The following is a 27,890-nucleotide window of genomic DNA, read 5'->3' on the forward strand; positions in this document are numbered from 1 at the left end:
ATAACCTCAATCTCTCGAAATTATTTAAAGTAATAATAACAATAGCTAACATTTATTGAGTACTTGATATTTTCAGGAACTATTCTGAGCAATTTGTCTTAACTAAATAAGTTAACACATGCAACAGTCCTATGCAGTACCGAAACACCCAAAATGTTGAAGAAACTGCTCAAATTTCATGCAACTGGTGAGTCTCTTCTCTGAGCCTTAACTCACCTTGGGGAATCAATTCAAGATTAGCAAGCTTATAGTAGAAATGAGTGGAGTGCATTGCAAATGACAGGTGACTCTACCTCCACTGTTCCAGGCCATCTATGGGGAGGTTATATGAGTAGTAAATGTTAGGAAAGCACAGGCTTTGGCTTTCCTCAGAATATATTTTCTTAAAAATTAAGTTTCCAAACACTTCTTGCTTGGCTAAGTCCATTAGATGGCACTGGATTTCAAAAGATTTGCATTAAATTTCAGCATTAAAGCAATTTGTAGATTGGGGGAAATGTTTAACTTGTAAGTTATTTCTTTTACCTGTCAAGTATGGGAGAGAAATGATTGACACACAATTAGTATTTATTCTGTGTTTGCTTTTAAAAAAAGTGCTAAACAGGTTATACTAATGAAGAGTTGTTATAAAAAATTTTATTATTTAGTTACTTTTGAATAAACCTGCCAGTTGATTAAAATTAGCCTAATTTAATCAGCGTCGTGTTGTATACCAAAGGTAATTTAGGCTAATGTCAAGGACACTGTTATCTCTCCTTTGTAGAAGTTATTGGAATAATGAGTGTAGCAAAAAGGAGTCAGAAGATGTTTGAAGTTTTCCATCTCCTCCTCTGGGTGAATATTTAAAAATCATACTTTTCCTTTTTGCATGCAAATTAAACTGAAAGACATTTTGTAAGATAACATTAGTATTTTGTGAACAAATTTATTGAACTTTGATCTTTTGATAATACTGGTTTGTGGTTGTCAGAATAGTGATTTTATTATGTATTACTCTAAACAGTTTTCATTCAGAACTTGGAGTGAAGTAGTGAGTTTGATACATCTTCATTGGATAATAAATCACTGATGAGCAGCATCTCCCAGTTCTTCTACTTCGTTTTTCTTAGGCCATTTTTTTCTCTTCTACCCCTCTCGCTTCCCAAAGACTTAATAGAAACATCTGAATTTCTTTCTTCTTTTAAAGCAGTTGAACTCTCTTTTTTTTCTGATGATGCTTTTAGATGGAATCTAAGGTATCAGTGGGGTCTAATTCCCATTGTGAAGTCAGCAGTTAAAAGGATTACTAACTCCCAAGCCAGTCCCCTATATACATGGCACGTTGCCTTGGTAACAAGAGTAGTTCTTTGAGTTAGAATTATCTTGTATTTAAATGCCACAGATAATGATTTGCTTACCTCTGTTGCAACATCTCGAGGTCTAGCATTGTGCCCGAGATGTTTTTTGTCTAACAGCTTCCTAGAACTGATTGACTGACTGGAGCCATAGCCAGATTTTCTTTTCTTGTGCTTTTAATTTTAAACATAATTTGCAAAATTTAGAACTAAGGAAGTGATCCTTCAAATTTCTATTTTTGGATGAGAAATTTTCCACTACTGATTGTCAAAAAAGTATTATAGTTCACTAGATTTGACTGGCAAGAAATTTTAGTGCCGAGTCGTTTGTCACGTTCAACAATGGGCGGGGTTGCTTAGGGACATGTATGAGCCTAAGTGCTGTGAGGTTGTGTTACTTGCTGAAAGACTAACACTTTCTCTTGTGTGCCTGAAAGTACTTAATGCAAACTCTAGCACAGAGCTCTATGGTATAAGCTGATAGGAGAATGTGGTTGTGATTTGAGGCTTAAATCAGATTCCTACCTTCCTCTCATGTAAACATTTGTATCTTGCCGGTTGTGTAGTGGGAGGAGGGCTTGGGAGTGGCATATGGAGACAATGTTTTCAGGTCAGTGGAACAGGCTCTGACTTTACCTAACTGGCACAGGAAGCACAAAGACTCACACGGGCCTTCCTAACCAAAGGGCTTCACTCTTGCCTTGGTGGACTCAGCAAATTGAGGCAAACATTCAGATGCCCAAGTGAGCAGGTCTTGAGTTACTGTTCAAGGCTCAGTGATCCTGCCTAGTGGTAATTATGGTGCTGTGTGTCTGGGCTGAGCTATCACATTGTCAGCTTCTTATCCCTTAGATCTGTGGGTCAGGGACTGGGGAAAATTGAGGATGGTGAAATGGACTTGAAAGTGAAGGTAGCAATCCCATGTGTTTGTTGGATAGAGATAGGAAGTATCATTTCACTCATACGTGCTCACTAAAGCTCAGGTAACATCATGATTGGTACTGTTTTGATAGTGTACAAGTAAGGCAGTTTGGGGTAAGTCATTAAAAGGCTGTGTGTGTATAGTTTTGGCTTGTCTCATTATGCCCTATTTCCTACATGATATTGGACTTTTGATTAATGCTTTTTTTTTTTTTTTTTTTTTAATTTTGATCCCCAACCCCCAGACTGTGGCATTCATCATAGGAGTTGCTGTTGAGGGAGTCTGTCATTAATGCAGCTTATCTCTGAGTAACTATTCCTGAATTGATACATAATACATATTGATTGTCAAGCTAAATTGTCTATAGGCTAAAGCACCTTGTTGTTGAACTCTATTTCCACATCTTGCTCACTTTTAGATAGATATATGTGAGAAAGGTGGCAGAGTGGCAAGGTGGGGAGGGCCAGCTGCCTCTAAAATCTCAACCTCTGGAACTAGAAATTGAGGCAGATTTGAGGTTGAGTCTGATAGTACAGTGTCCGCAAAGGACTCCTCCCTCATTGCCATTCTTAGCTTAACCAGTAGGAAAAGTGGCTAGCCTTTAGTATGCTGATAGCAGTTTAGAGTTTCTTTCTAAGCTTCGAGTCTTTTTTATTTATTTATTTTTGCAGTGGACAAAATATACTTAATCCTTAAAATGCTGATGAAGCACAGGATTAGTCTGCTTATGTAGCATTTAAAGTTTTTCAGTGGCAAATTTGAGATTCTTCTGTATTGAGTGAGGTTTTATTGGTGTAGCTTGCATCACTACTATTACAAACATCATTGGCCCAAATATATTCTTTTACGACTGTTTTGTGTTTTGCTTACTCGTCCAGTAAAATAGTAGCTCTATTTAAATGAGTTTTTAATGAACCATTATAGCAAATAAGGCTCAGACAGTAATTAAGGATTTAGTATTTTCTATACGTCATTAAAATAAGTTCAGTCATCAGAAAGCTTACAAATTGATTTTAAAGTTTTTTTCCCATGTCTACATAATTAGTTATTACATCATTACATTTAATCCTGAGATTCATTTTGCTTCTTTCTCAGTTTTACCTTTGTTTCTTTGAGTGAAAGCTGCATGTGTTCATGATAAAATCACAGCAAATGCCACTTCCTCCAGTTTGGAGTCAACCTATCTATATGCGATTAGCTAATTTTAGAATTATTTTCTACTGTGCAGTCTTGCTTTTTATTAACAGTTAAGCAGTGGTATAATGTAGCCTCATGGATGAGTACAAATGGGACAGTGGTACTTGGTAATGGGAAAGGGAGGAAGAAGCGTTCATATTATATCTGAGAAGTGGGTCAGCTAGCTTATGGCTATAAGCCATAGCATTTGCATATTTTCATGTGGTTTGTGGTTCGCATACTCAAGGCTGTTAGTTGAACTTAATTCTTAAATTGGAAATCTAATTAGTCTTAAGGCTGAGTAGATGATAGAATGTGGCACCCTAAAGGACAGCAGAATTATATTGCAACTCTGAAATGTAAACGTCAAGGCTGGGCAGCATCATAGGTGAATATATTTCACTGTGATTTCCAGATGAAATCCGGAAATGTTCCTTAAAGATATCTTCACATTTATAATGTCTTTATTAGGCAGCTGTGACCCAGATTACCTTCTTAAAGGATGCTCTTAGCTCTTGTGGGGCAGATGACTTTTGACCATCAACAGGTGGAAGGTTATGATGATGGTGGTCTCCTGGCAGTGGGACTGTATTGCCCTCTCCTACCTGATATGTTGTTCGAAATGGCACTGATGAAGATTTATCTCATCTTCTGAGTAGATGACACAGTATGCCAATCTAGAAAACCATGTTCCTTTGTAAGTTTTCCTCTTACACATGTGCACAGGTTATCCAGTGTGCTTTATGGGAGACAAGTGCAAATGCATTTTCCTTAAAAAAAAAAAAAAAAAAGAGGATGAATAAATAGGAATTCAGGAACCTAAATACTTGACCTGCTTTACTAGGTATTTGAAAGTACATCTCTGAAATAAAAGGGCAGAAAAATATAAAGGTATTGATATGTATGATCCCAATTATAAAAATTTATTGGTTGACCTATGGGCAGGAAAAGTGATTTTTAGAGTAACGATAGTTTAGAATTATATCTTATCGAGCAGCCTCACACCAGTCATAATATAGATGTAGCTTCATCTACTTCATTTTTACTGTTAATTTTTTAGAAACCGATTGCACCATCTATAGCTGTCATATTGGTACTGCATTTTCATTCTGTAGCATTTATTCTTTGTGGGCGGATCTGCCCATGAAATCTCCCTGCCATTGCCCAGAGATGTGTGTTATGTGATACCATCATTATTTTGGTATTCAAAAGCATCATCATCATAGTACTGCCTTAGGAAGAATATTGAAAATATGGCAAACACAGAGTTTTCCCTGCTGAGACCAGAATCAAGTGTTTTTTCTCTTTTGTGTTTCTTGCTGATTTTGTTTTGGTATTGTAGACCAGATGATTCAATGGAGTCTGCGTTACTAATTGAGGCCATTCATGTTCCTTAAGGTAATGAATAAGTTTTAAAGGTGTCTTCAAGTTCATGGTGGTTTTTAACATTTTTTCAGCTGTGGACCTTCTGCAGGACAAAAAGTTGAAGGCTTTCTAAAGAATTATGTCTTTATTTCAAAGTCAGACAATTCCATGTATTCTATGTTGAATATGCAAAAGACATTCATGAGACCCATACTAATAAAAATCTTCTTCTGGATTTGTTCAGTCTGTTTGTGAAGAAATCGATAGAAACAGAAAAATTGCTCAAGGGTGGTGTCAACAAAGTGGCTTCTGAGGTGGGTGGAGTCTGAGCCTAGAGGTCTTGAGACCTTACTCATGAAGAGAACTATGTGATTTAAGTTACCTGCCAGTTTCCTGTAGAAGTCAGAATCTGTAAGATCTTTTGATTCTTTTATTTATATTTATTTTTTTAAATTAAATTTATTGAGGTAACATTAGTTAATACAATTATATAATTTTCAGGTGTACATTATAATTCGACATCTATATATTCTATTGTGTGTTTACCGCGAAAGTCCAGTTTCTTTCAACTGCCATATATTTGATCCCCTTTACTCACTTCACCCTCCTCCTAACCCTCTATATCCCTTTGCCCTGTCTACCTCCTCCCCCCTCCCCCAGCCCCTACACTGTGGTCACCACTAGTCCATTGTTCATGTCCCTGAGTCTCTGTTTGTCCTGTTCATTTGTTGCTTTTAGGTTTATATCAAAATATAAGTGATATCATGTGATTTTCAACTTTTTCTGTCTGGCTTATTTCACTTAGCATGATTATCTTGAGGTCCATCTGTTGTTGCAAATGACAGTATTTCATCTCTTCTTATGGCTGAGTAATATTCTATTGTATATATGTACCACAGCTTCTTTAGCCAATCATCTATCGTAGGACACTTGGGTTGTTTCCATGTCCTGGCCACTGTGAATAATGCTGCTTTGAACATCAGTATGCAAATATCTTTTCGGATATGGGTTTTCCAATCTTTGGGGTAAATTCCCAGTAGAAGGATTGCTGAATCATATGGTAGATCAATTTTTAGTTTTTTGAGGAACCGCCATACTGTTTTTATAGTGGCTGTACCAATTTGCAGTCCCACCAGCAGTGTATGAGGGTTCCTTTTTCTCTGCATTCTCTCCAACATTTGTTATTACTTGTCCTGTTGATTATAGCTATTTTAACAGGTGTGAGATGGTATCTCACTGTGGTTTTGATTTGCATTTCCCTAATACCTAGTGATATTGAGCATCTTTTCATATATTTGTTGGCCATTTGTATGTCCTCTAGGGGGAAGTGTCTGTTCAGGTCCTCTGCCTATTTTTTGATTGGATCATTTGTTTGATTTTTTTTTTGTAATTGAGTCATACGAGTTCTTTGTATATTTTGGCTATTATGCCCTTATTGAAGGCGTTCCTTGCAAATATATTTTCCCATTCAGATGGTTGTCCCTTTACCTTGTTGACAGCTTTTTTTGCTGAGCGGAAGCTTTTTAGTTTGATATAGTCCTCGTCCTTGTGTTTCTGTTTTCTTTATTTTGGTTGGTTTTTGTGAGTTTTCCCTCTGGTCCTTCTTGTTTTATGTTATATACTTGGATTCTAAATCTTTGGTCTATGGTTACCATTACGAATATGAAAAGGATTGTTTTATATATACAGTGGTCCCTTTTCTTCTGCCTTTGCCTTATCTCCATTCACCTTTGGGAATTTGGATCTTTGAATCCTCCTCTTTTCATTCATTATCTCAATTTGTCCCTGTCTATGCTGAACCTTCATTACTATCCTGCTATTGCAATTCTCTTATTATTTAAGCTTATAATGCCCTGTTCTTAGTAAGAATTGCACTCTAATGCTTCTTTTTGCCTGATAGTCACTTTACTCCTATATGTGTATTTTTTTTCCATTTTGGTTTAGGTGAGCTGACCCCCCTGTAAGTATTTCTTATAGTTCAGGTCTTGTGGTGGAGAATTCCCTCAATTTTTTTATGTCTGGAAAGGTCTTAATTTCTCCTTCATAACTAAAGGAGAGCTTAGCTGGATACAGTATTCTAGGCTGGTAGTTCCTTTAACTTAATAGTTTAAATATTTGATTTCATTCCTTTCTGGCTTGTATGGTCTGCACTGAGAAGTCCGATGATAATCTAATTGGTTTTCCTTTATAAGTTACCATTTTCTTCTCCATGGCTGCCTTGAGAATTCTTTTGCATTTATTTTTGATAACTTTGATACAATGTGTCTTGGTGAAGGCCTTTTTGGGTTGAGATAATTGAGTATTCTGTTGACTTCCTGAATTCCAAGTTCCAGCTCATTCCTCAGATTTGGGAAATTCCCGTCAACATTTGTCTGAAAATGCTTTCCAATCCCTACTCCTTTTCCTCACCTTTGATAATGTCCATTATTCTTATGTTTCCTCTCCTGATAGTATCAGCTAGTTCTTGTATTTCTCTTTCATTATTTTTCATTGTTTGGTTTCTCTTCTCCTTTCTGATTTATTTCTAGATTTCTGTCTTCGATATCACTGGTCCTTTCCTCCATTTAGACAACCCTGTTTCCCAAGTTTGTTATTTCATTTTTCAACTCTTGTATTGTGTTGTAGTTGTTGTTTTATCTCCAGAAGGTCTATTCCGTACTTTTTAAGGGTTTCAAGCCCCTCCTCTGCTTATCTAGTTTTTTCAGTTCCTGAAATTGTCGATATGACTCGTTTCAGAACTTGCTGAGTTTTTTTCACAAGTAACGTCCTGAATTCTCTGTCATTTAAGTCACATATTTTTACATCTGTAAGTTTATTTTCTGAAGTTTTTTCTCCTTCTTTCTGAGATGCCTTGTCGCCTTGGTTATTCATGGTGTTTAATGGACTATTTCTCTGCCTGGGTATTAATGGAGGTGTATTCTACTGTTTCTGTTTTTTTTTTTTTTTTCCAGAAAGAATATTTATTATATAAAGGTCTCTCTTTAGCCCGTGGCAAAGAAAGCATGTTGTTGTTGTTTTTTCCCAGTAGGTGGCATCTAAGCCTCTTGGAACCCTGTTTCATATAAAATCTAAATAATGTCTTTTATTTTTCATGTAGATATTTAATCATTCTCGCTACCCTCAGTTTCAGCCCCATTGGTGTCAGCCACAGTCATGGTAGTGTTTGTTCAGATTCCCCTCAGTTTCCACGGTGTTCGGTCTCTGAGGATATGTGTGGAGGGGACATCTGGGTTGAGGTATAGGGGCTGGGGCCTGTAAAAATCAACCATTGTTTCTTTGCGGTCCTGTCCCACTTCTCTGCTTTCTTCCCTGATGACAGGGCCCATCTGGCCACGGAGAGCTCACAGCTCTCACAGGCAGGGCTGTTCAGGGAAGTCTTTGGACCTTCTCCCCTCCCCCTCCTTTTACAGGGAGCTCCGGCTGCTATAAGCAGCTTCTTTGTTTCTCCCAGTCCACCACCTGACACCCGGGGTTCTGACCTCTGGTAGCTCTTATGCTCAGATCCCTTGCTTAGACATGCTGGGGTGTAGTTTGGGTGTTTTCTGTTGAGTTTTAGATGTTCAGTTTATTGTTGTTTCAAGGGGAGATATCTAGGGACGTCTGTCTTTCTACCATGTTTCCCAGAATCCTCTTTTGAGTCTTTTAAAAAGTGTGTGTATGTATGTATGTATGTATGTATGTATGTATGTGTGTGTGTGTATAAAATCACCAGCAAAGAATTGTTTGTAGTTATCTTGGTTACCTTCAAATGTGTTGAAAAAATTTTAGGTTGTGGCATCAAAATTATGTGATTTTCATAAGTTGGATTATTGCCTTTGGTTAATCAAGAATGAACAGAATCCTATCTAAAAACCGGTAGATGGTCATAGTTTGCAGCTTCCCAGTGGGCTGTTCTGTTGACATGTTAGGAGTTCTAAGGCCAGGAGGGTTGGGAAGAGAGAGATTTGATTTCTCATCTTAGATTCACTCCACACTTATTTATAGTTCAGCTCTCATCCAATTAATCTGAGTCACAGTTTTCTGTAAAATGAAATATAAAAACTCAGTCTGTTTTTATGTGAACAGTTGGGAGTACAACTTCAAAAGAACTTTTTTTGTGGTTTCGATATTTGATTTTTCTAGGAAGGCTTTTCTCGTCCTTCTTCAGCCCTCACTCCCCCCTTTATTATTGGTATACAGAAAAGATTTGCATCAGTCTTCAGTTACTCTTATAACTGAGCTTCAAATTTACAAAAGTATATATTTATCAACATCCCAATATAACTTAATACTAGCTAATAGTAAATGTGTACTTGTGTTGAAAATTGATATAGCTTATCTCTGTTTGTCACAAGTCAAGGAGGGTGGGCATTGGCATTATATTAGTTTCCTGGTGCTGCACATTAGGGGCTTAAAACATCGCAAATTTATTACCTTACAGTTCTGTAGGGTAGTGGTCTGGCTTGGTTCTCAGGAGGATAAAATCAGAGTGTGAGCAGAGCTGTTTCTCTTTCTGCATGCCCTAGAGGAGAATCCATTGGCTTTTCTGTTAGAGGCCCCCATGTTCTTTGGCTTATGGCTCCCTTTCTTTTTCAAAGTCAGTAATGTAGTATCTCTAATCATTGTCACACCTCTCTCTGACAATACTGGGAAAGGTTCTTCGGTTTTCCAGACTCATGTGATTTGATGGAATCAACTGATGATATAAGATAATCTCCCCCATTTAAGATCCTTAACCAGAATCACATCTGCAAGTCTCTTTTGCCATGAAAGGATAACATCTGCAGGTTCTGGGGATTTGGGCATGGACATTAATGGGCATTATTCTGTCTACCACAACTACCATCCTCTTTTTTTTTAGATGTGTAAAGAATCCTAGGGGTGGTCGAGAGGCCACTGAAATTACCAACAGTCCTCTAAGATGTAAGATCAGAGCTGTTTTAAGTGTGTCTTTGATGGTGAAGTCTGTGTTCTTAGTCACTTTGCTACATGCAATTGTGGGCTTTCAGCTCATCATTTTACCCATTAAAAGGGGCACCCTTGCTTCAAATGGTTTATATGCATTTGTGTGTGTTGTTTATAAAACAGGTTTTCTGTTGGAGGGTTCTGATGCTTCACTGAGTTAAAATGACATCCTGAGGGAGGTGAGAAATGTGTTTGTTTATATGTGGTTGTCATGGGTGTAATACTAAATTCAGCCCTTCTTTTCTCACGGAGACTTGACAGATGAATGGATCAGAACAGATTAAGTAATAACTATCGAAAGTAAAAATGAACTTTCAAAAATGATCTACTTCATGGACAGCAATGAAGATTCCATCTGTTATAATATGGATGTGAGTCACGTTTCACAAATTTAAAAGCAGACATTTTCTTTAGTTTTTTGAAGGGCATGTTAGAGATTTTTTAATATGTGATGTTTTTGAAGTTCTCATTTCTTTTGCTGTGTTACTATAAGCTTGTAGAGTAGATTTTCTAAAATTATATATCCTTCTCAATTTAACACAGAATTACTTTATATATGCACCTGGCACTTAAATTTTGGTTTAAAAGAAAGCTGTAGAATTGTGTGTTATTGGCATACTGCAAATCACCAACTGTGATTCTGCCACAGAAATTCAAACAGCATTTGTTCCTGACACAGTCCAGATTTCGTAATACTTGTGTTTTCTAAAAATGCTGGAGATAACTATTGAAACTAATATGCATGTAGAAGTTATTCCATCATGTGTGGCATTTAAAGACTCGTTCTTTGTAATTTTCAATCTTTATTTTCAGTTTGCAGAAAGGACTTGATTCTTGAAAGAAAACATCATTGTGAAAAGTTAACAACAATCTTAATTTCATTTGCTCCCTTTTAAGTGCCAAAATGTCAAACTTAATATCTTCAAAATGCATAGTAGGCCACACATCATGTGAGAAGTCTGATGATATTAAAATCAGGTATAGAAATTTGAAAGCCCAATGAAGAGCTTGCAGTAGATATTGTTAAACTTATTAGGGTTACCAAGGTACCTTGACTTTTAGTTTTATTTCCCACATTGAAAATTACTAGGGGAATGAGCAGTCTAGTGCAGGGTTATCAAACTATAACCCATGGGCCAGATTCAGTCCATCACCTGCTTTGTAAATAATAATTTGTAAACATATTCATGGTCATTTATGCATTATTTGTGACTCTTTTCATGCTGCAGCAGCAAAGTATAATAGTTGTAGCAGAGACTCTATGAATTGAAAAACTCCAAAAATATTTACTATCTGGCTCTTTTCAGAAAAAATTTACTGACCTCTGATGTGGTAGAACATTTGTGTGACTAATACAGGGAGATACTTGCCAGTCAATTGTCAGATACACAGACCGATTTTATCACTCTATGTGAAAAATTTAGTGTATATATACAAACACCTTTCCATTTTTCCTGCCTTCCTTCCCCTCCGCCCCCCATCTTTTAATTAGAGTTGATATTCAGTGTTATTTTCTTCTAGTTTCAGGTATATAGCATAATGGTTAGATATTTATATAACTTCCAAAATGATCCCCCTGATTAGTACCCACCTGGCACTAAACATAGTTATTACAATAGAGTATCGACTATATTCCCTGTGCTGTACTTTACATCCCTTTGACAGATTCGTAACTACCAATTGGTACTTCCTAACCTCTTCACCTTTTTTCATCCAGAACCCAACCACTCCTCCCATCTGGCAATCATCAAAATGTATCACAGCTTCTTTATCCAGTAATCTTTTGATGGGCCCTTAGGTTGCTTGCATATCTTGGCTATTGTAAATAGTGCTGCGGTGAACATAGGGGTGCATATGTCTTTTCAAATTATCGTTTTGCTTTTCTTTGGATGAATACCCAAAAGTAGAATTGCTGGGTCAAAATATTTTTAGTATTTTGAGGAACCTACATACTTTTTCATAGTGGCTGCACTAATTTACAATCTCACCAACAGTGTAGGAGGGTTCCCTTTCCTCCACATCCTCACCAGCTCTTGTGTTTCGATTTATAGATGGCCATTCTGACAGGTGTGAGGTGATATCTCATTGTGATTTTAATTTGCATTTCTCTGATGATTAGTGATGCTGAGCATCTTTTCACGTATCTACTGGCCATTTATATGTCCTCTTTGGAGAAATGCTTAAATGCCTATACAGGTCCTCTGTCCATTTTTTAATTGGATTTTTTTTTTTTTTGGTGTTGATTTATATGAGTTCTTTATAAAATGTGGATATTAACCCTTTATCAGATGTATCATGGGCAAATGTCTTCTCCCATTCAGTAGGTTTTCTTTTCATTTCATTGATGGTTTCTTTTTAATTTGATGTAGTCCCATTCGTTTATTTTTTCTTTTGTTACTCTTGCCTGAGGAGACCTTTACACTTTTTTATAACTGCTAACAATTTCTTTTCTTACTTACATTTCTTATTATAATGTTGAGTGGCCCAGCTATTTATCCACTTTGATTTCTTCCTACCACTTATCTTCCCTCCAGATTGTTTAATCAGCTCATAATGTATGATGCCACTGCAGGGTTCTGAGCTTCCTGTTTGTCTACATGTCTCTTTGACCTTAGGATGGCTTTCTTTTTTTGTCTTATGAGTTGATCGATATGTATAGGTTCATGGAAATATAATTTGTTAAAAATGACAAAACTGTCTGTGACATGAAGATTTTAATTATAAATACTTCTCATTCTGTAAATTTATCTTACTGTCTTTTTTAACTAATGGGAGCATTGGCATTAAAAAAAACTTGAACTGGAGGCAGAAGGTATGGTTTGTTTTAGGTACAGTCATGATTCTTGGAATGCTAAGCTTAGTTTGCTAGGCATAGGATTATTGAGTGAATGACCAAGGTGGTATTGTTCCTTAGAACTCTGTTACTCTTCTATTACTCATTGATATATTTAAAGAAGTGCTGTCTTTGTTTAATTATAAGAAGAAATAAATTGAATTTTATTTTTTGTGATACTTTGTAATGCTGTATTATGAAATTAAAAATTTTTTTAATTTTGAAATAATTTCATAGTTAAGGAAAGTTACAAAAATAGTACAGTGTGTTTCCATATATACTTCATCTATGTTTAATGTTAACATCCGACAGAACCATAGTACAATGATGTAAGTAGGAGATTAATAACATGGTCAGTGCTATTAAACTAATCTACAGCCCTCATTCGAATTTTGTCTCTTTTCCACTCATGTCCTTTTTTCTCCCTAGCCCAGGATCCAGTCAAAGACCTCCTTATATTGCATGTAATTCTTATTTATCCTCAGTCTCCTCCAATTTATACAGTTCTATCAGTCTTTTTTTTAACTTTCATGATCCTGACAGTTTTAAAGGATATGAGTTATTTTATAGACTGTCCCTGAATTTGGATTTGTCTGATGTTTCCTCATAATTAGATCAGAGTTATTCATTTTTGGCAGGAATTCCACAGAAACAAGGCTGTATACATCTCAGTGCATTTTATCTAAGGATGGGAGATGTTGCTATGTCCTATCACTGATAATGTTAACCTTGGTAAAGTGGTGTCTGCCAAGCTTCTCCACTGCAAAGTTTTTTTTCTTTTTAATTAAAAAGTATCTTATGGGGAGATACTTTGAGGTATGCAAATATTCTATTTCTCATCATATTCTCACCCATTAATTTTGGCATCCCTTGGTAGATCTTGCTTGAGGCAGTTATTACTGTGGCAGTTGCCTAATGATGATTTCTGTATTCATTATTCTTTCTATATTTATTCATTGGAATGCTGCAATAGGAAGAGCCATTCATTCTCCACCATTTATTTCTTCAATTATTTATATCGTTATGGACTCACAGATATTTAATTTATTTCCGGGTTGTAATCCAACACGATCATTATTTATTTGTGTACAAGTCTTCCCAGCTTTGGCCACTGGGAGCTCCTTCAGGATGGCACCTGATTCTCTTTGATGTGCCTCTGTCATTTTCGAATGTGTCATCAGGTGTTCCAGCCTCATCATGTATTATCTGCCCACAGCCTTGGAATTAAGGGTTCAAAGGAGCCTTAGTTCATTTATTAGAGAATGATATCAGAAACTAAGATCTGGGCACTTGTGTTCATTGGTACTGGGTGTCATTGCTTCTAGGACCTCTCAGTGGGCAGAGCTACGAAGTATATGTTTGTATACCCCACATGTATTAACATCCATCCATCCATACTTATCTGTCTACTACCTATCTACCTACCTACTTACCTATAAAAACCATGAGTTTATATCGATGCCTCCAATTCTAATGTAATACCACAGAGGTTATTTCCTTATTTGTAACTTCTGTTTATCAGAGTGAGAATTTTGGCTCTCATTATCCCAAATATTTTTCTTTTTCATTTATTCCCTGTGTGTGTGTGTGGGTGGAGGAGTGGGTTTGGCGGTATGTGGAGTGGTAGTAGTAGAATGAGAATTTCTAAACAATACGCTTGTGAGAAATAAATTTACTAACCAGAAGACGATATTTCTGTGACAGTTCCTTTTTATTTAGCCTTACATTAAATGGTGAAAAAAGGTTTTCCAAAGTCTCTTAAGGAAAGTTCTTTTCTTCCCTATCCCTTTCAGTTGGTTGTCTTTTTAATTTTTAACATAGTTAGGTTTATTTGTGTTCCATTTTAGATTCTCCTACCCCATCCCCTCCCTGGTTGATTTCAATTATTTATCTCTGTTTTAGGTATTGGAATTATTATTATGGTTCTAAGAATCAGTTACAGAAAAATAAAATCAGAAAAGTGTCACTGCCCCATTATCTCCATTATCCGTTCTCATGCTCTCTTTCAACCCTATTTCTTTCTAACTCCCTGTAGGCAACCAGTTTCATTAGCTTCTTTTATCTGTCCCACATTTCTTTTGCACAAATGAGCAAATACATGTGTAGATTTTAATATCCTTTTCTTCCTATACGAAGGGTACCATATACCTTTTGCTATATGTACTATATATCATGCATAAATATGCATTTTTATTTTCTACTTAATATACCATTTACAAAAAGATTTAAATCAACCACATCTCCCTTAACATCCTGTAATATCAACATTTTATTATTTTTCATCCATAGAATTTTGGATATGAAATACACAATTTAGAAGTGTAAAAGGTAAACATCAAAATTCAAGGAAAGACCATTTGAAGCTTTGCTTTCTAAGACATAACATTTTGGGCTGCATAAATGTCAATATTGTTCCTATGTAGATGTAAATCAAATGTGGTGTTCGGTTTCCGGTACTAATTTTAAATGCTTTTGTTTATAAATGCAAATTTACCTTTTGTTTCTAGCTGGTAGCGGTGTTTGATGAGCAAGATCCACATCATGGCGGCGATGGCACCAGTGCCAGCTCCACGGGCACCCAGAGTCCAGAGATATTTGGCAGTGAGCTTGGCACCAATAATGTTTCAGCCTTTCAGCCTTATCAAGCAACAAGTGAAATTGAGGTCACACCTTCAGTCCTTCGTGCAAGTAAGTGAAAGTTCTTTTTTCTCTGCACATTTCATCTTAATTTACAAGGATGCCAACTTTTATTATCCAGCTATGCCCCTGTGAATGCAATTCATTATCTGTTTCTATCAAAAATTGATTAAGTTTAGAACCTGGACAAGTGTCTTTTGCAAGAGAGGTAGACAAGATTCTTTATGTTTTAATAGACTGGGCTTACTTTACTCTAGCCTGGTAGAGTTTTAATTGCTCACTAAAGGAAAATAAAGGATGAGTTACAGTTAAATTATCTGAATTTTTCTTTCCATATATTTTATCTGAATGACCAAACAGAAGTAATCAAAGGGCTTCACATTGAAATAAAACATAACATCTTTGATTACCAATCAACTTAGTTATAACCATTGTGTGAACTTTACCTGAAGAGCAGGAAAAGAAATCTCAAGGCTGTAGTAACCTCCAGGGATCTGGAAGAGCTGGCATTAGAATGTTGTCTCAAGGAAGGAAAATATAGGATACAGTGAGTCTGAATTTAAAATTCTAGGACCCAGAGAACTCAAGTTGAAGAATTCTGTCAGCCACTCCTAGTAGGTTCACTCAGAAAAGCGAGGAACTTTGTTGGAAGTTATTTTTAGTTTTTTTTTTTTTAATGCTATAATCTTATAATTGAGCGGTTGTTAAGAGTAAGAAGGTTCAAAACTTACAAGTTAAAAATCATTTATCTTTAAGGCACATCTAGTTAGAAACATTTAAGTTTTCAAGTGGAAAATTTATTCTCGTGCTGTTTTACTGATAGTCTTAAGTACTTGTGTGTAAAAAGTGGATTGTCTTTGAGTTAAACAAAATTTTAATTAAATAATAGCACAAGTATTCAGGTGCCTGATGTTTGGAATATAGTGTCTTCATGTGAGTAATTACACTCTAATGTATATAATTAAATACAGAGCTTTTTGTTAAAGCTGTGGTTTTTTATTCATGTGTTTTATAAAGCTAGATGCACCTTTAATTTAACTGCACCTTAGTGTTTGAGGAAAGGTAAATCTTGTCTTTATGTTATTAAGAATTTAAATGGCATGCTTCCCATCAATTTTATACTTTTTACTTCTCTGGGCTCAACAAAAATTCTAAAACACTACCACCCATATTTGGCTAGCCCTGTGTGTTGAAATTTAAATGGTATTTTCAACCCAAAGCATATATCTCTACCTTGCTTTTATTGAGAAAAGGCAGTTATATTTGAAGCATACATAATGTCTTGTAGTCATCAGTAGGAAAATATGCAGTTTTACTTTCATATGCTTAAGTTATTGAGATTTTATGGCTGTGGCGGGATATCAGGTTAGTATGTGTGAAGCATCTACTAAATACGAGGTTTGGTGACAATGTACAAGTTACTCATTCCATAGGAGTCATCAGTTTACGAAGGTGATTTTTCATACTGTATTAATACCACTTATTCACCCATAAAACAAGAGTTGATCTGTGATGGACAGGCCTTGTGCTAGGTGATAAGAATCCAGAGTTAGGTTGAAATAAAGCCTAGACCTTGTTATGGAGGAGTTTATGTTTAGTGGTCTTCCTTATTTACAGATATGAAAATAAAGAAGTCAACAATATGCAGACCTTTGCTCAACTGTAGGATAATCAACTCTAATTAGGGGCATGGTTAAGGATTTTAGGTAAATAAGGATTTTAGGTAAATAAACTCATTTTTGTTTTGATGAAAGAGACAGCTTTCCCATGTTTTCTAACGTTTCCTATGAGTAAATTTACTCATCTCCTTTGTTCCATAAAGAATTAATTGATGGAAACTGAGAAAAGTGTGCAATTTTTTTTTTTTTCATTAAAAAAGTAGCTGTTAAGTTTGGGTATTAAGATGAAGCCTAGGAAGTTGCCAAAAATTTGTCCTCGAACTTATAGAAGATACAAAGAGAGAACTCTGATTTAGTTAAATCAGTGGTTCTCAATTGGGAGTGATATTTTCCCTTGAGAGACATTTGACAGTGCCTGGAGGTTTTTTGGTTGTCCCGGCTGGTGAAGGTGGGGAAAGCTAGCATCTGACTGAGGATGCTGCTGAAATGTCTTGCAAGGTGCAGGAGGGTCCTCCACGTCAAAGAACTATCCAGCTCAAAGTGTCAGTCCTGCTGGGTGGAAAAATCCTGAATTAAAGAGTCATTGCCCTAAGGTCCAAAAAGCAGTTACCTAAGAAAAGCTAAAACTGAAACTTGAGAAAAATTTTCTTGAGCCCCGCGTATTGAGCAGTGTCCTGCATAACACCCTTCAACTGAAGGGCAAAGAAATAAAAACAGTATTGCTCATAGCAGATAATCAGCAAGCCAAAACAACAAAAAAGGGAATTATGAGCAGTATTACACAAAAATATTAGTATAAATATATTTAATAGAACAAATATATTAAATTTTCCTAAATATCAAAAAATGTGCTTTAAAAATTGAGAAAGTAAATAAAATAGACCACATATTGAAAGACTATTTAAAAACTTCTTATGTTAAAGAAATAAAGTAAAATCGGAAAACCTATTTTAGCATTAACTTATTTTACATAAAAAAATAGGTGCCTATGAATAAGGGAAGGAATAGGATGGAGGAGATGGGGTAGAGCTAGACTTGTAATTCTTTCTTTTGTATATTTGGCATACGTATTGTATTTTTGAGACCATATTATATGTTACGCAATTACAAGACCATTACATTTTAATTTTTATAATAAAATTCTAATAACTATTAATGAATGATAACTCTTAATTATTAAAATAAAAATATGACACAACTAACATAAGTATATATCCAGTTGATGGCTCTGTCATCCAAGAGTAACTTTCAAGTAACTGTAAAACATAGTAATTTATACAACCAAAGGGAAAGGGGGGAAAAAAAGAACTGACAAACAAGGACTCTCAAACCATTTGTTGTTGTTGATATTGGTACTGTTAATTTAAGATTATCATATAGATTTTATGAAATGAAGCAAATAAGGAATTATAGTAATATTTCAATTCTTTCATTCCTGTTGCATTCAGGACCCAGGATTCTTAGCATAGAAGAAAAGGATAAATTATTATCTGAGAAATCTTGTTTATAGAAATAAATAGAAGGGACTAGATGAGATTCTGTGATAGTAGTATGGCCCAATTATTTTAACTCTCTCCAGCTTGGATGTCAAGCATTGATTAGTGATCCTTCATCAAAATTTATTTTTATTTGATATATCAATGGACAGACAATGGCTCATGTCAGGAAGGAGTGAACTAGAAACTAGCTGAATGGCAAAAGTTTGTTACCCTGAGTCATTTACTTTCTCAACATCAAGTCCATCGTATCCAAATGTTCCTTTGTTTGGCATCCTGGAAGTTTTTATGTGCAGTTGTACATTTCATCAGTTTTTAAAATACAGGATAGGCAATGCTTAATTTTTTGTTTCGTAATTTTTGCATGTATTTTTTAATTTTTGGCAGTAGAAGAAAAAGCTATTGAAAGCATCATTATGACTTTCCTAGACTCTTCATTGACCCCTTCCACCATAATGATATTAATAATAAAGATTATATTTCATATAACTTTATTTCAATATTTTATTTTTTTCTTAGGCAAAATTTAATAGTTTTTAATGGGCTCTAAATGTGTAATTTTTGTATGATGTGAAAAAAAATTAAAACAATTTATCTCTCAAAGTTCATTTTTTTTCTATCTGATTTTAAAAGAAATTAAAACCTTTGGGCCTCTGAAAGTACTGTGGACCCCGGGCAGTGGGCCTCCGCTACCTTGTATGTATGCAGCCTAGGGCTGCTGACCATGGAGACGTGAGTAAGCACCAGCATTTTACCTTGACCCTGTGTTTTCAGGACAGTAGAGCCATTTTAGGGAATGATGCATATGGAAAGTGAGGATACTAACATTGAATCGCTAGACTTCGGGATTTCCACATCGCTTGGAAGGTCCTTGCATCTTCCTAGACATAAGCATACTCTAATTTAAAGAGAATTGGTTATTAAATAACTTACACAAATATTCTTGTTTTTCAACCAGACTTTTGATAAATTTGAGTGGGAGTATATTCTACTTTATGCTTTTGTTATATGAGTTTACAATGTAGACACTCCTTCCTAGAAAATAGCATAGAATATTTATGATTCAGAAAGAGTACTAGCGATGCCACTTCAGTCTGAACACTTGGGCAAAGCTAGTGATCTTTGTCAGCCTCAGTTCCTTAGTCTCCGTGTACCTACCTCAGAATTGTTGTGAATAGTAAATGAGATGTTCAAGGTCCTAATACATTGCCTGACATTTACTAAACACTAGATTAACAGAAAGTTGTAGAATGGGGATGATGGTAATGTCTATGGAGCACACACCCACTTATTGATATTTAAGAGGGTTGAGAAGTTACAGAACCCAAGTAACTGGGACGTATATTCTTGAATAGAACACGTTGCCCACCTTAGGTAGGTAAGGTGGAGTATTTTCACACAGAGTCAGGTGGAACCATGTTTCTCTTAATTGCACAATTCTGTGATGTTTAATTGTCTCCATTTTCAGTGGTCATAAATTTAGGTTTAGGGAAACCTGACATGCTCAGGGCACACTTTCCTGTGCAAATCATTGAGTCCAAGTCTGGTGATTTTTTTTCTCTCAATTTTTTTTCTTTTTGTTTTTTAATTCTCAAAGTCTTTTTATAGAGGTCAGATATTGCAGGGTAGTCTGACCTTAGAATGGTGGCCTGATTTCTTTTAACTCCAGAATTCTGATTTTTAATGTTTCCTCTGGAATATCCAGACTGAAGATTTAAGATTCCTTTGAAACTAGCAGATGCCCTATGAATGGTAAAATTTCTGGAGATACTATTGCTATAAAAACTCTGATGAACAAAGTATCTAATTTATTAGATTGGTTTTTTCTTTACTATCTTTTAAGTCTTTTAACATTTTAAACCTTTTCTAACCTATGGTAATTTTCCAGTTAATTTTTATCCATTGTAGGCAAAATTTTTATGAAATGGTGCTGTTTAACTAATTGGTAAGATTTAACTAACTTCCTAACTTTTAGAACTTAAAGAGTTATCAATAATTGTTAGAGAAAGATTATTATAAAGTGAGTAGCCCTCTCTCAGTTTTTTTCTTACCTAAGAATATGCAGATTGATTTTGTCTTGCTAAGATCTCCAAGATCTTTGGTTTAGAGATCTATCCCCTTAACATTAACTAGTATTAGAATTCTATTTTTCAGATTTGATTTAAATATATATTGAAAATAGAAATAATATTCCCATTGTATTTCCTTTTAACTTGTGAAGTGGAGCATGGCATACAAATGGTATTCTCAGTATTTCAAATAATTACCTTCTTACAGTGCAAGTTCTTTTCAGCATATAAAACTCATCCAGTTTTGTTGTAGATGCAATCTGATTATTACATGTTGACAAGGTCATATATCTATTAATTGGATTGGAGATGGGATACAAAATTGCTGTAATTATTGTAATTTTCTAGCTAATTGCAGGGTTGGTGGTGAATATTTTACTTCTGCAAAATGAAAAACAGTATTCCATCAGAAGTTGTTTTATGGGGGGTTCAGACATTTTGTTTTATATTTTTGGTGCTTTTTGCCCACAAAGTAGCTCGTGTGTGTGTGTGTGTGTGTGTGTGTGTGTGTTAATCTGCCTCTGAATGTCAGAGTGCTCATTGGCAGGGATCAGTAGAAGCCGGCAAAGACAGAGAGCAGAGTAGTGCTCTCAGCTACCTCTTTGTTCTGGTTGCCATGTTACTTCTATTGTTTATTTATAAATTGGAGTACTTTCCTTTCAGACCTGTAATAAAGGTTGGATAGGTCACATCTAGTTGGAAGAGGAATCCTCTTCTCTACTCTCTTGTCACCTGTGCCCTACTTACAACTACTCCCTGAAATGAGCATTTTAAAAATTCAATTCAGATTGTTTATGTGCTATTTTTTATGTTAAAAATTAAATGAGTCATTGGTCTGCCTTCCTAGTATTGTAATATAAGGCCTATTTTGTATTTCTATCTCTTGTATTTTTGCTTTTTTTTTTTTTTTTAAGCTAAGCCAGCTTCCAAAGCCGGAAGCCGAATTGACATTTTAAAAATAATGGTATGTACACAAGGTGAGTGTTTGGAGGATTGCAGATTGGTGGGGACTGTGCTCCTACGGGGGTGTTGGAAGCTCACTGAAGAAGATGGTAAAAGCTAGCTGACTGATGTTTATTCCCCGCTGAAATATAAACTGGAGGCGCAGGTGAAAATTGCCAAACCTAATGAGCAATTTGGCAGATAAGACAGGCTGTCAGGCGACAGCAGTTCAGCAGCAGGCTCACTGTCTACGAACCAAATTGTTTGTTCCAGAGGACCGCATTTAAATACCATAAGTAAAATCTTTTTCACTGATATTTGGTATCACAAAGAAATATATTTTTCTTCAGTTTTCCAGTTAAATAACCAGCAATCAACAAATGGTGACTTCGGTTGTAAAATTATTTTTAAACTTGCCTTTTATGTATTTCATCCATAAAAAAAATGAACAAAATATATTTCCCCACATTAGAATACAAGTAATATTAGGTTTTAAAATACTAATAAAATGTAAGTGATCACTTGCTTCATTGGGCTGAAACATTTCATCTGTGGTCTTTGGGTTGGAATACACCAAAGTAACATTATAGTCTTTTCAATGTACTGTGTCATTTACATCTGCTTACTTTACCCAAGAATCCTTCCATTGAGCATATAAAATTTAGACACGTGCATGGCTTTTCTCCACTGAGGCTTTCCAAATATTATATCACATAAAGGACATTTGGAAAAGCTTTTCATATCTTTGCAGAATATAGCAGTCCCTTAGGAAACTTCTGGTTCCACTTCCCTTATTGTTACTGTTGGGAACTTGGGGCGAATGCAATAAACTAGCATATGTAGTCTGTGGGTAAGGCACAACCACAGCTCATGTCTTCATATTCAAGGCAAGTGGAGTTATTGCCAAAAATGTATCACTAGTTACTGTATGTCAGGATCCCTTTGTGGGTTTCTTTGTGGCATTTCCAGCCACCTGCCTTGGGGTCCAAGCATCTTTGGATTTGTTATCTGGCATCAGTATTTCTGAGTTATCCTTCAGCAGAATAAGCATTTTCCTCTTAGATTATTTAATGGCATCTGTGTGAAAGCATGTAATTAAAAAAAAAATTCACATATGTATTTAATATTTTATACTTAATGGTGACTGTCAATTGGATTGAGAAGTATTATTTTTTTAGAAGTTCCATGCCTCATGTAATCAGAGGGATTTTGGCCTATAGATAGCATGTGGTCCTTGGACAGTGTCTTCGTCTGCAGAGGCTTGCCTGTAGGTGATTCATAGTGTAGCCTATGTAGGATCTCCCCACCCTGACACGTGGCACTTGAGGTGGGGTGAGTTACAGGGTCCAGCAGAAGTTGCCTTTGAAATTAGACCCAAACCATGCAGAATTGGACCCTGTGCACAAAGTTCTTTGTATCAGTCAAAACTTGCTGAATCCTTGGGAAGAACAGTTCTACAGATTCCTCTACTGCACCCCCAAACCTGCCAGATTTCTCCACTGGCCAGTCACTTTCTCCCTCACTTCTTTTTGTCCTTTGCTAGTATATTTTATTTGACCCTGAGGTCTTGCCTTGAACTCTTGCCTTTCTATGGAAATATGCTTTATTTGCACAATTATATTCTCTCTTTTATGAAATGCAGAAACAATTACACTTGAAAATTTGTAATGGTAATAAATATAAATATGAATATATTAATAAATATACAATTTAAATCAAAGCCAGAAAGCTCATTTCCAAATGATTACATAGAGAAAATAATTATATGATAATGTATAGTAGACAAGATTAGATTGTAAACAGATTTCTTTTCCATCCATTCTAACCAGGTATCTAGGTCTTTTTTCTGTTAGCACATGTCAGATAGAGACACATGTTGTGGATTATTCTGTCAGCATGAAAGCCTGGCAGAGAAACCTTTTCATTTCTTATTGCTGCACTTGATATAGATTTCTTGTTTACTTCTTGAGACTATGTTTGCTTGTTTATTTTTTCATTGCTTTTAATGTCAGAAATGGCTTTTCATTCCCACTTCTTTTTGCTCCTGTCTGGCTCCAGTACCCACCTGGAGATGAACTTCATACCTCAGAATCATTGTGTCATTCCAGAATGGGGAAGGACCTAGAGCAAACGACACAGAAAGCACAAGGTTCTTGGTGAATGCACCTTTGATATTTTATCCCCTCTGACTTTTCCCTGGAACTGACAACTAGTTGTCTCCATGAGGACCACATTTTAAAGAAAAATAACTTTAAATCAGTGTGTTAATTCATTATGTTATTTTGTATTTACTTAATTTATTTATATTGGCTTATAAATTAATTATATCTATCAATTTATTGCCTGCATATCAGCAGATAGTTCTCCTTAAAAAAAAAATCTGGCTGTGGCCATGCTACCCTGAACAAGCTCAATCCTGTCTGATCTCGGAAGCCAAGCAGGGTTGGGCCTGGTTAGTACTTGGATGGGAGACCACCTAGGAAGACCAGGTGCTATAGGCATAAACAATAAAAATAATAAGGGATTATAAGCTGACAAGGTCCTTACAATCTGTAAAATAAAATAAAATAAAATGTAAAAAATTAAAAACATCTGTATGTTGTATGTATATAAATATATACACATAGTGATAATTAGTGAGTTTGTATATGGAAGGACTATGGAAGTAGCATATAACTTTAGGAAAATAAATTATTTTATGAAGATGACTCCTATGTTTAAGGTGTAAAATTATAGCTGGACCAGTCTTGGAAGCCTCGGACCAGCTATAATGTGAAAAAAGCAGTAACCAAAGGGCATCTCAGAGCACTGCTAGGTTATTCAGCCTATCATCACATTTAATTAAAATGTCAGCTTGTGCCATGGCTGATCCATTGGTTAATTTGTTATTTAAATCAGCTTGAGAAGTACTTATTTTAAATATAGAATTTGTGTTAATGCATTGGAAAATGCTATTGCTTGGCAGGGATGTTACAGCCTAAAGATTTATGACTTAGAACAGCAAAACCAGCTGGCGATCAGTTTGCGTAAATAGTATGCAACTACTAATGTTTGATAATAGCCATTTTTTTATGACTAGAGTAAGGGAGTTGGGAATGGGAGGCAGAAACAATGTCACTGATGAATCAAAAATCATAGAACAAAACCGCACTGAATTCCGAGTATGGGTCTGGGACCCATGGTTAAGGCTTGGGAGAATCATGCGTCCTTTCCGAGGAGGTGAGTGGAGCTAGGTGGGCAGGGGTACTCGTGGTCCTGCCATCTGCACTTCGGCCAAGGTAGTTACCAATCTGCCTTCCTTATTTCTCTCTTTTATCTAAGAGTTGCCTCCTCTCCTCTTCAAAATTGGAGTTAATACATAGTTTACCTATCCCCAGTTTTGAAAAGCAGGGTGTATTTTCTCTGTGTATATATGTACGTTTATATATATGTATTTGTTTCTCCCCCATCTCTAATCCTGAACCCTAACCATTTTCTAACCCTAATCCTAACCCTATGTACGTATTAGTTTTATATTCCTGCAATAACAAATTACCATAAACTTTAGTGGCTTAGAACAACACAAATTTATTACAGTTTTGTAAGTCAGCATCCCATAGGGATCTCACTGAGCTGAAATCCAGAGGCTGGTAGGGCTGTGTTCCTTTCTGAGGGCTCTAGGGGAGAACCCATTTTCTTGCCCTTTTCAGCTTCTATAGGCTGTCTGTGTTCCTTGGCTCATGGCCCCTTCCTCCATCTGCAACCTTGCTTCTCTTTGATCCTTCTTCTACAGTTACATCACCCTCTCTTCTGCCCTCCTTTCCCATTTTTAAAGACTCATGTGATTATATTGGGCCCACTTGGATAGTTTAGGATAATCTCCTAATGCTAAAGTCTTTACCTTAATCATATATGCAAAGTCCTTTTCCCATGTAATGTGCCATGGCAGGTTCCAGGCATTAGGACAACTTTGGGGGCCACTCTTCTCTCTACCATTGTATAGCTATATTTTAATATCGTAGAGCGATGGTGCTATCTTCCCTGATCATGTGAATCTGGGTATGACAATGAACATGTGACCCAGCAACATTCATGTGATGGTCTTTTATTTATTTATTTTTAAGTACTTTGGTAGGTAAGGTAATGAACAGTGAGGCCAAACACTTCATTAGTATTATTAGTATTTCTTTGAAACCTTTTTTTTAAAGGTGAGCCAAATGGAACAATATTTATAAAAATAAAAATCTAGTCATTATTATATAATTCCGCTTGCTTGATAAAAATAATCTTTGGTTGATATTTATCTTTTTAGATAATTAAAATGAATTTTCATAATAGGTATTGATTTATGCTTATAAATGTAAATTTTTTATTATAAAAGTTATATACAACTTGTGAATACTAAAAACATTGGGTAGTTTTAATTTCTTATATGTACTCTCTTATTTGCTCTTCTCGTCCCTTTATGATTTGTTTTATTTGTTTTTTAAGCTTCAGAAGTGATTGTAGATGTTTAGTTATAGTCTAGACCTTTCTATAAGGATGTGAACAATAACTTGTAGTATGATTACATGAGTTGATGGAATTTGTAAATATCGGATGCAATTTTCAGTCTTGTGCCTCTATATCAGTTCTGTTTTTGAGTTATTTTATAGAAGTTTCTAATAATTCCGTTTTTAGCAGAGGCTTTAGAAAGTGACTAAAGACTAGTTCTAATCAGTCTTCCTGAGCATATTCAACTTTTATTTGTATTGTTTCACCTTGTTTTCCTCTTTTGATTGTAATGAAGTGAATTCTTGGACATTTATAAAGCTTTTAAAGAATAAAAAAATTTTAAATAAAGCACCCTTTCTATTTTTGTGTGTGTTTATATTCTGCTTTATTGTGTAGCTACTTACTGTCTAGCACGTAAGTTATTATAAAGCAAGAACCACATCTTCATCTCTCTGTGCTTACAGCAGCTGGCTCACTGGTTCGCATGCCGGAAGTATACTCCCTTTTCCTCTTAGCCCCATGAGACATTGGCAGTGTATCAAGAGGAAGGGAATAAAGCATGGACTTGGTCAGAGTTGCTTTAGAGGAGAAGACAGTCTTTTCAATCCAGTTCAGGTTCTAGATAATGCAATGTGATATATATTGAATACAACATTCAACATATATCCAAGTTCAAAGGTATACCCAATCTTTTAATTTTATTTGCCAATCTGCTAGCATTCTTTTAGTAGGAATTTTTTTTTCATACTAAATAAATGTTTTATGTTTTTCACTGAACACAATTTTATATATATTTAAATTTTCGTACATTCTCCAAGATTGTAAATGTATATGGAAACCTCACAAATAACCTTCTGAATCTATATTCTCAATTGGATATGCTTAATCAGTGGCCAATGCAATACTCTATTAGTGCATAAAAAATTGAGATCCTTAATAAGAAAAAATATCCACTGAAAGCACATCTAAAGTGATTGCTGTCTGCTTTATAGTTATGTCATCCATCTTCATTCTCTTCCTTTATTATCAAGACGTACTAAATTGCTGCATTTTTGTTAAGATCTTGATACAAGACTCGATTGTTCCAGGACAGAAGTTTGATTCAGCTTTAATAATTTCACAGTTGTGGTTATTATTCCTTACCAACTTTAAAGACAGAGAAAAAATAAAAATTAAACACGTTTTGAACTAGACAAATTGAATAATTGCTGAGGACACAATTTTATTATCAGGGACGTGGCTATTGTAGACGTTGATTCTCTTTCCTCATCTATAGTAACTGATGCTTCACCATCATTGGTAATGAAAGTGTTGATATGTGTAATCTACTTTCTTATGCAAGAGTCAGGATTGTCATGACCGTAGTGTGCTAATAGCATCTGGAGAAGGTGTGCATGTGTGTGTGTGTGTGTCTGTGCGTTGATTTATTTTCATAAACTCTGTTCTTGAAATAAATACTCGCACACCATACAAGTGCTATACACACAAAAACAGTTATTAATTAGATTAATTTAATAGTGAAATCTCTCTATCCACATCTGACTGCTTTTATAATTCGCTTTTAGTTCTTATGGGTTTCAAGCTTTCTAGTTTTTTATGCTACTCATATTTGAAAATTTTGTGTTTTTTTCTTCTATCCGCTCATCTACTTTTATTGGTAAATTCCTTTTTGAGCATCTTTTAGTAATGTACTTTAAGGACATACTTTAAGGACAAAATAATATAAGAATAATTTTCACATTTCTTCACTATTACTTATCAGTAGTAGTATATCACTTCATTGCTTTTTGAGTTATTTTTTAAAAAGATCTATATCTGTGGGTAATATGCAACTGCTTTATATCTATTACTTGACTATGATGAAATGTGTTTCATCCTTCTGAAAAATGGAAGAAATTAGACTAGTATTTGTTACTTACCTTTCCAAAGTGAAGGTGCATTTAAGTAAATGGGGTTTAGGCCACATCTAGACTAGTCATCATGTTGTTAAATTTCATGTTCCATTTTAAGAGTCATTTGATTTGTGAGACACAGCATTTTAGGAGGCTTGACTTAGCAAATGTGAACTGCTGAATGAATA

At 35.3% G+C, this 27,890-nt stretch overlaps 1 protein-coding gene and 1 pseudogene across 15 annotated transcripts in view; both read left to right on the forward strand.

The window, feature by feature from the left end:
* The window catches only part of PARD3 (par-3 family cell polarity regulator), a 592,207-nt gene that overhangs the window by 211,460 nt on the left and 352,857 nt on the right, over window positions 1-27,890 (forward strand). For all 15 annotated transcript variants that reach the window (XM_036226846.1, XM_036226876.1, XM_036226877.1 and 12 more), the window contains exon 3: window positions 15,082-15,262. In XM_036226846.1, coding sequence (XP_036082739.1) covers window positions 15,082-15,262 — 181 coding nt within the window. The remainder of the gene's footprint in view (window positions 1-15,081; window positions 15,263-27,890) is intronic.
* On the forward strand, window positions 23,720-23,838 carry LOC118608927 (annotated as a pseudogene).

The sequence above is a fragment of the Rousettus aegyptiacus genome, unplaced genomic scaffold, assembly GCF_014176215.1.
Source record: "Rousettus aegyptiacus isolate mRouAeg1 unplaced genomic scaffold, mRouAeg1.p scaffold_m13_p_10, whole genome shotgun sequence".
Classification (NCBI taxonomy): Eukaryota; Metazoa; Chordata; class Mammalia; order Chiroptera; family Pteropodidae; genus Rousettus; species Rousettus aegyptiacus.